Source organism: Scardinius erythrophthalmus (genome assembly GCF_964197995.2).
Source record: "Scardinius erythrophthalmus genome assembly, chromosome: 9".
Lineage (NCBI taxonomy): Eukaryota > Metazoa > Chordata > Actinopteri > Cypriniformes > Leuciscidae > Scardinius > Scardinius erythrophthalmus.
In genome coordinates, this window is record NC_138229.1 from 2,880,822 (window position 1) to 2,890,821 (window position 10,000).

The window sequence follows — 10,000 nt, forward strand, 5'->3', positions numbered from 1 at the left end:
CTCAAAATACCCCACAGATATTTTTATATAGCATGTTAAAATTGTCACTTTTTGAGGGTGAGCAAAAACGCACCGTTTGTGTCTGTCCCTTTAAATGCAAATGAGCTGCTGCTCCCGGCACAGGGGGCGGAGCTTCAAGAGCTCGTGTTCTTTTACCTCACACACACACATGCACTGAACATTTCAAAAACTTTTAGCCTTTTATGTTCAAACCGGAGTCAGAAAGATGGAGAGACTCGAGAAGAAGTGACAACATGTAGACAACATTTCTGAATGGTTAGTTGATGAATTTATGAAGCTTATGTGTAGTTATCTTCTAGTCACTGATTAGCATATTCTGTCTTGATAATCTATAAATCGTGTTCAGGGGGCGGGGTTTATGTAAATTCTAGGGTTGGTGATGTCACTAACCCGGGAGGAATGTGGTGTAGTCTCTACCAGGCGTTTGTTGTAGTCCTTAAAAAGCCATTTCTTTAAAAGCAAATATCTCCCTTTGCTTTGAACTTTGAGCGTCGTAACTTTGCAGATGTTGTTTATGATCAAACAGCAACATTACACACTAACTGAAGCTAGAAAAGTCAAATCATACTCAACCAACCCTTTAATGACTAGCAGGGTTTGAAATGAACTTTTTTACTTTTTTTACTAATTTTTAAGTTACCGGCCATTCAGAACTTATACTAGTAAAAAAAAAAAAAAAAAAAACATGTTCATATTTAAAATATACATCCAAATTATATACAGTATATATTATACAATTTTGATTTCATACATTCATTTCTTATTCAAACTAGTCATCTAGCATCTCTTCCCTTCATCTTCATCCTCATGTTTTTCACCAAAAATGTGTTTTAGGTGGACAGATCAATACAAAGAACATCAGAAACATGCAGGATGTTGCAAAATAACAATGTTTTTCTAATCTTTGCTGTTGCTTCAATGCAATGAACAAGCGCACCGTTATTTGTTGTGTAGTGACGTGTGTGTTCAAGTAAGCAGATATGAGCAGATTCTGCACTATACTCTGTATTTAATATATCATGACGACTCACGGGTATTTGTGCTTAATCTGCACAGATTTGACTTACATGAACTTCCCCGAATTGAACTTTCAACGATTATGAAAACATTATGGTGCATGTTGTTACTTTACTTTAAAGTGATGCGCTGCGTCCCTTCCCCTTTTATGAGGCTTTGATTTCTGTTTTAGAGCTGTTTAATTTCAGATCACTAGTTGAATTTGATAAAACTACACATACTGATATACTCTCTCTCTCTCTCTCTCTCTCTCTCTCTCTCTCTCTCTCTCTCTCTCTCTCTCTCTCTCTCTCTCTCTCTCTACTCTCTCTAGAATGGGTGGGATCCCTGCAGTCAGTGGTAAAGGAGAGAGACTCCTGCTCTTCATAGGCATCATAGACATCCTGCAGTCCTACAGGTAACACACTGACACACTTATTACAATATTCTACAATGCATTTTTTTCTAGCGCTGGGCAACGATTAATCATATCCAAAAAAAAAGTTTGTGTTTACATAATATATGCGTGTGTATTGTGTATAATTATTTTGTATATATAAATACACACACATGCATGTATATATTTAAGAAATATGTGCATGTATATACTGTGTGTATATACATATATTATATATAAATTTAAATATTTTAAATATAAATTACAAATTTATCTTAAATATATATACATTTATATATACAAAATAATTATGCACAGTACACACACATATATTATGTAAACACAAACTTTTATTTTGGATGCGAATAATCGTTACCCAGCACTGGATATAATATTTCTGGTGGATTTTCAAAGTATCGTCTTAACATTAGCATTTTAGGCTAATATCGTGCACACCCCTGTTCAACTTTTTTTTTCTTTTTTTTTTTTATGTTATGAATGTGATGAGAAGCTGTTTAAGGTCATGAATTTGTGCATGCAAACACATCCAGTATGTAGGAGTCTGTGGTCAAGACAGATTTTATGGGATGGTTATATGTTATATAAAAGTTATATAAGTTACATAAAAGCCAGATTTACTTAAATGCCACATTTAAAATAAGCTCTGTTCTGTAAATCACTGTAAACTCTAAATCCTGTTTTATATGATCCATGACCCAAACCCCCAATAAAAAATACTTAATTTTAATGCCCACATTTTATAGAATAAAGCAAAGCGGTCGAGATTTGAATATATGCTCATCTTTTTTATGAGTGTTATTTTCAGGAGTGATTTAAGTAATATGAACATCAAACCTGCTTAAGATTTAGATTTAACATTTTTAATTGAAATGTATTTTTAATACTTATTTTAAAAGTTCTATTATATAATATTTACAGTATTTCACAATTGCTAAAACACTAAACCCCATTCTCTGAACCCAATGGTCAGTGTCCTAAACCCATTTGTCGAATCAGTCACTCTGTAGGCAAAACTTTAAACAAGTTCAGGTAGTTAAGACACTGTTTGCAAATCTCATCCACTCTTTTTGCAAAACTCTAAACACATTCTCACTCACTAAAACACATTTTGCACTGTGTTGCAAAATGGTAAATACATGTGGCAAAAGTTAAACACAACTACAACACCGCTGTCATCGTTTACACACAACAACTCAAAATTGTTCACACTTGTTTCTAATGATGTGATCAAATCAGTTATCTAGAATATAAGTCAGTTCAGAGTACACAGGGGGCCCAGGTACGTTGAATGTTGATTCCAACAATGGATGGAAACAATGTGAGAGGCAGAGGAGGAAGATTTGTGTAAGAGGTGGTGGAATAGGAGGAAGAGTACAAGGACAACGAAGAGCAAGACCAAGTATAGTAATTTCAGATCAAATTCGGGCAATGGTGATAGACCATGTTCTTGTTCATGGAATGACAATGAGGGAAGCATGACAAATAGTTCAACCCAATTTGAGCAGATTCTCTGTCGCCACCATAATCAGGACATTCAGAGAAGAGAAAAGGGTAAATGTATTGTTTTTCTAATTTGTGCGACTGAAAGTTTACTGTATACATTTGATACAGTACATCAGTTTGTCAGGGGACTGGGGAAAAAAGAAAAAAAGATTTACAATACATTTTACATGTGATGTCCATTACTATTGTTACTGTATGTATACATTTGTAAGAGCATTTTCCCTTTTGTAGAATTGCAAATGAGAGTGGACGGACTCCTTTGTTCACCCAACAGCATGAGTCTCTCATTGACTCATTGATTTTGCAATTGCACAATATTTTGTGTAATACGCTTTACATTTAGAGTTGTCTTTGTTCATTGGGCTTACTTTATTTTTATACTGCAAATACAGACATTCAATACTGTATTACTTGCAGTACTTACAGTATGCAATATATTTGCTGTACTGAGTTGTGAATTATTTACTTTTATTTATGGCAAAATTATTTTCTATATGCAATAAACATTTTTTTTCTCTGTAACTACATGCCCTGGATGCTGTGTTCTCAATTTTTTGATGTAGTGTCTAATGAATGCTGATGAGTGTTTATATATTAACTGGTTGTGCTTATGTTTTGAAAGCATTGTTTGATTTTGAGAACAGATCAAATGGTTTTGAGGCACGTGTTTGATTTTGCCAGAAGAGTCAGGGGTTTTGTGAATGTAGTTTAAAGACTGGGTTTTGTGTTTAAAGTTTTGAGAACATGGGTGAAGGTTTCAAGAAATGTGTCTTAGCAATTGTGAAATACTGTAAGAGCTAGATGTAAGATTGAGAGTTAATAGTTTTATATATACTGATATATAAAAAATATGATTTAATTAATGAATTAAACAATTGATTATTTATTTATTTGCAACATTGTGGGAATATTTGTTTTAAGCTAATTAGGCCTTTTTTTTTATTTGTGTTTTATGATGCAGGTGCCCTGTAGTTAGTTGTTGTTAAATTGTTCAAAATGTTGAACTATAAATATATTAAAAAATAAAAACCTTTTAAGACTCTGAATTAAGTAAATCTGGCCATTAGTTTATTTTTTTATTAGCAAAATTGTGGCAATATTTTGAATTGTGTGTTACATAACATACAGTATGTTGCTTGTGCCTTATAGTTGTTATTAAAAATTATTATTGAAAGTAATTACTTTTTGTTTTAATTGTCTGCTTTTTAAGATGCTTAATTGGGTATATCTGGCCATTTATTTATTTATTGGCTTATTGGCATAATTGCTTTAATACATTTTTATTAAAAGCTTTTTTTGCCTTTTTTATTGTGTCTAATATTACATATGGACATTTATATTGCATATATAATATATATATATATATATATATATATATATATTTTTTATGCTTTTTAAATTGCATATGTTGTTTTGGGGTTAAACATGTTCTCATCTGCCTCCATTAGTGTGTGTTTGTTTTGCTGAGTCATGTTAGTGGATCTCATATGACCCAGCTGTTTTCCCGCTCAGCTTTATAATCTTCTCGAGCTCTGGGGTTGTTGTATGTGCTCTTATGTAAGGTTTCTGTAAGACTGCATTAAGGCACAAAATATAAACCCAGCGCTGTCCCGTCAGGATCCTCCGCAGTGCTTCTGTGAATCTGTCAGCTGATGTGTGTCTCTCACTCCTGCAGACTCATCAAGAAGCTGGAACACACGTGGAAGGCTCTGGTCCATGATGGGGTGAGACAAAAACACTCACAAAATCATCATTCTCCATTATAATGTGTCATAGTCCGAGCATTAATACACATCACCTCCATCTGCCGTCAATCATTCACATCTGTACGGCACAGACAACTGACTTAAAGAGGACCTATCATGCTTTTGTCACATGTTCATCTTTGTTTAGTGTGTAATGTTGCTGAGTTCTTCTCTATATCAGTGTCAGTGTTTCTGAACTCCTGAAACGCCTCCATTGTAGTCTCGAGTTTCTTCCGGGAATGAACACGTCACAATATTCCTCATTATAATAATTCATACGCAGAATAAAGGGGCGGGGCCTCGTTGAGTTAGTTAGTAGTGTGTTAAACTGGCGGTTATGGTAAGGGGCGGGACATTTCCCAAACACACTCGAAGCGCTCGACCAATCACAACACACTGATCCAGCCGACCAATCAGAGCACAGTGTGCTTTTCAGAAGGAGGGGCTTCATAGAGACAGGAACTAAACAGAGCGTTAATGACAGACTGGGAAGAGAGGAGCCGCAACAATGGAGAATATGGGAAAATAATGAACATCCAAGCAGGAAAACCTGTTCTAGTAGAGCCTGAACACAATATCAAGACTTTGTAAAACAAGACTTTGTAAAACAAGACTTTGTAAAAGAGCATAGTAGGTCTTCTTTCATTTGTGGAAGTGACTATTGAATGTGGTGATCTCACCCTGTGCGTTCATGTGTGTGTGTGTGTGTGTGTGTGTGTGTGTGTGTGTGTGTTTGTGAGAGAGTGTGTGTGCTTGCATGTGTGTGTGTGTGTGTGTGTGTGTGTGTGTGTGTGTGTGTGTGTGTGTGCTGTACTGTAGATTCACTGAGACAGTGGATAGACTTTGATAAGTATCACTTGTGTTTGGTTTCGCTGCAGATCCCGCGAGGGTAATTCTGAGTCTCTTTCCATTCGCTCTCCAACTTCGGTTTCTCTACTTCATTTCCAGTGTGTCCTTTTCTCCCCAAATACTGCCATATGTTACCAGCAAATACAGTTTACTGTAGATAATGTGAATAAAGAAAATACTGTGTTCCTCCAGGAGGCGCTTGATGGCTCAGAAAGCCGAATATCAGGATCCGTTTTTGACTTATTCATTTATAACTTTATATTTACATTTTTTTTTAGTAGTGCAGATTTTCTTAGCATTTGTTTTTATAGTGATTCTTATTAGATTCTCATTATTGCAATAGAGTATGTTTATGGTAACACATAATATAAAAAATTAAATATTAATATAATGATTTATTTAATTTTATTCAGAATAAATTAAATGCAGTATGACAAATACTACCATGATGTATAAATATGTATAATAAATATACATTTGTGGGGGGGGGGGGGGTTTACATTTTGTTTGTTTCTTTTTTGTTTTGATCTTTTGCAACAAGTATAATAAAATAACAAAATTGCCTAAATTGTCTTGAAAATAAGTAAAAAATGTACTTTTAGACGAAAAATCTGACTTTTAAAATTGGTCATTTCGATTTTTTAAAGGAAAATATACTAAATATAATACTACCCACCACCATACATTGTACATATAAAAATAAAATATCCTGATTTTGGCCTGAAGTATGACCCAGACATGTGCTTCACATTCACCCATTAAAGGGTTTGTTCCCCCAAAAATGAAAACTCTGTCAGTAATTCCTCTCCCTCATGTTATTCCAAGACTTTTGTTCATCTTCATAACACAAATGAAGATATTTTTGATGAAATCTGAGAGCTGTCTCCTCAACCACTAATCACAAATGACTGTGATTGGTCGGTCGTCACCAGCGCAGTTTATGTACCTCTTCTTTAAAGACACTGGGAAGCTTTAATCGACATTGGATTAAATAAAAATAGTCCAAATAAGAGATTTGCTATTATTTAACCCCACTTTGCCCGATCGTCTGAATGTCTCACATCTGTGTCTCACAGGACACCGTCTCCGTCCACCGGCCCAACTTCTACGCGGACCGTTTCTTCAGGTTCATGAGCAGTAGTGTGTTCAAGAAGAGCACTTGTGAGTACTGACTGATAGAATTACTGAAAAGTTCAAAGAGCTAATTCAGTTTAAATAAGGAGACACTTAATATGACGTGTAATGTAATGCAGTGAGTGTGTGTTTCTCCAGCGCTGAAGGCTTCTCCGGCTAAGAAGGGTCGTGTGGCCCTCAACGTGCCCAAGTTCAGCGGCCCCGGGTCCGCCTGGTCGGCCAGTCAGTTCCCATCAGAACGAGACCCGAACATCTATGATCTGAGAGGAGCGCGCAGCTTCCCCGTGCTGGAGAACGATGGTACTTTTCAAGCTTTTGTTCTTTCCTTGTATATGTGTTTTTGGTCACACTTTAGTTTACGGTCCAGTTCTCACTATTAGCTATAACTTTTGCCTACAAAAAACTGCTTATTAATAGTTAGTAAGGTGGTTGTTAAGCATTGGGTCGGATTTAGAGATGTAGAATATGATCATGCAGAATAAAGCATTAATACGTGCTTTATAAGTACTAATAAACAGCCGATATCCTTGTAATATGCATGATAATAGACAAACAGTTATTTTCTGTTCTTTCCTTGTTTATGTGTTTTTGGTCACACTTTAGTTTGTTTGTTTATGGTAACATGTAATATAAAAAATAAAATATTAATATAATGATTTATTTTATTTAATTCAGAATAAATTAAATGCAGTATGACAAATACTACCATGATGTATAAATATGTATAATAAATATACATTTGTGGGGGGGGGGGGGGTTACATTTTGTTTGTTTCTTTTTTTGTTTTGATCTTTTTCAATAAGTATAATAAAAATAAAAAAATGCCTAAATTGTCATGAAAATAAATAAAAAATAAGTAAAAAAATTACTTTTAGACAAAAAATCTGACTTTTAAAATGGGTCTTTTCGATTTTTTAAAGGAAAATATACTAAATATAATACTACCCACCACAATACACTGTACAAGCAGATAATAAAATAAAATATCCTGATTTTGGCCTTTAATGACTCCTAATGACTGCTTATTAATAGTTAGTAAGGTAGTTGGGCAACACTTTATTTTACAGTGTCCTTGTTCCATGTTACATGTACTTACCATAGTAATAACAGTAAATTATGCATAAATACATGCAACTAACCCTCAACCAAACCCTAATCCTACCCTAACCCTATAGTAAGTACATGTAGTTTATTAATATTACTCAGTACTTAAATATATAATTACACTGTAACAATGACACCTTAAAATAAAGTGTAACCGGTAGTTGTTGAGTTTAGTTATTGGGTCGGGTTTAGAGATGTAGAATATGATCATGCAGAATAAAGCATTAATATGTGCTTTATAAGTGCTAATAAACAGCCGATATCGTAGTAATATGCATGATAATAAACAAACCGTTCTTTTCTGTTCTTTCATTGTTTATGTGATAATGTGTTTTTGGCCACACTTTAGTTTAAGGTCCACTTCTCACTATTAACTATGACTTTTGCCTCAATAAACTCCTAATCACTGCTTATTAATAGTTAGTAAGTTAGTTGATTTGAATGATTAGTTCATTTATTTGAAAGATAGCCATCCTCTGTTTGTTTGTGTAATAGTTTGTTGTTCTGTCTTGTTTGTGTCAGGTCTGCAGTCTTGCACTCCTCCGTCGTTCGAGGAAGCGACCACAGTGTCAGTGGCCACAACTCTGTCCTCAAACACCTCCATATCTATCCCAGAACGCTCCCCGTCGGACACCACAGAACACACACGCTACAGGTCAACACCTCACCAATAATCACATTATTTAAAGGAACACGCCGACTTTTAGGGACTTCAGCTTATCCACCATATCCCCCAGTTAGATAAGTCCACACATACCCTTCTCATCTCCGTGCGTGCCGTAACTCTGTCTGACGCACCCACCGCTAGCCTAGCTTAGCACAAAGACTGGAGGTAAATGGCTCCAGCTAGCATACTGCTCCCAATAAGTGACAAAATAACGCCAACATTTTCCTATTTACATGTGATTTGTATAGTCACAGCATGTACAAATAACAAGATCACATGAGACACAGCCTTCTTCTAACTGTATACATACTGGGAACTATATTCTCAGAAGGCGAAGCACTGCTACTTCTGCGGAGTGATTTACTCGCAGCGCCTGAGAAGCCCCGTGGTGAGGAGCAGAGACTTCGCTCAGAGTTGGAGTAAATCACTCCGCAGAAGTAGCAGTGCTTCGCCTTCTGAGAATATAGACAAAATATAATATTTTGTCACTTATTGGGAGCAGTATGCTAGCTGGAGCCATTTACCTCCAGTCTTTGTGCTAAGCTAGGCTAGCGGTGTGTGTCAGACAGAGTTACGGCACGCACGGAGATGAGAAGGGTATGTGTGGACTTACCTAACTCTGGGGGATACGGTGAATAAGATAAAGTCCCTAAAAGTCGGCGTGTTCCTTTAAGCATCATGACATGAGAACATGAGGACGCATACGAGCTCTTCAGAGAAGAAACAACTAACACTGAAGCTTTATCTACAAAGTTAAAATGCATGATAATTAGGGCTGTGCAAATATTAATCTCATCCATAATAAAAGTTTGTGTTTACGTAATATACAGTCAAACCAAAAATTATTCAGACACCAGATAAAATTTTTGATATTTTTTTACTAGTGGGTCCAGGACTCTATAGTTCATTTAAGTAAGTGAGGATAGCAAGGTGTCTGAATAAATGTTGGTTTGACTGTATGTGTGTGTACGGTGTCTAATTATTTTGTATATATAAATACACTCACATGCATGTATATATTTAAGAAAAATGTGTTAAGTTAATATAAATTATATATAAATATATATACAGTATATACATGCACATATTTCTTAAATATACACATGCATGTGTGTGTATTTATATATACAAAATAATTAGACACAGTACACACACATGTAAACACAGACTTTTATTTTGGATGCGATTAATCGTTGCATGGCCCTAATTATAATATTATTATATTATAATATTTGCAGATTTCTTGTTACATCCAATATTGGTTGTTTGTGAGGTTTTTTTAATGCATTATACTTTCCAAAGGTGTGACAATGTACAGATAAGTATTATAATGTATCAGAACTGTGGTTGCATACAATGCATTATAAGGTGCATAATTAATGCATTAAAAATACTGTAGTAAAGTGTTGCCACGACAACAGGCCTGCGTTGTTCTGACCGCATGCATATGAATATGTTTTGTTCTCTGTTGTCTTGACAGAAGACACACACTGTCTCTGAAAGATGGCGAGGGAAGGTGAGCTTCATTTGCATTACTGTATGTGTGTGTGTGTTTAGTGGGCG

The 10,000-nt window shown here is 35.2% G+C and overlaps 1 protein-coding gene across 2 annotated transcripts in view; it reads left to right on the forward strand.

Moving 5' to 3' along the window:
• The window catches only part of pip5k1cb (phosphatidylinositol-4-phosphate 5-kinase, type I, gamma b), a 73,606-nt gene that overhangs the window by 43,252 nt on the left and 20,354 nt on the right, over positions 1-10,000 (forward strand). For both annotated transcript variants that reach the window (XM_081374794.1, XM_081374793.1), the window contains exons 9-14: positions 1,352-1,435; positions 4,614-4,662; positions 6,609-6,693; positions 6,805-6,966; positions 8,293-8,425; positions 9,918-9,953. In XM_081374794.1, coding sequence (XP_081230920.1) covers positions 1,352-1,435; positions 4,614-4,662; positions 6,609-6,693; positions 6,805-6,966; positions 8,293-8,425; positions 9,918-9,953 — 549 coding nt within the window. The remainder of the gene's footprint in view (positions 1-1,351; positions 1,436-4,613; positions 4,663-6,608; positions 6,694-6,804; positions 6,967-8,292; positions 8,426-9,917; positions 9,954-10,000) is intronic.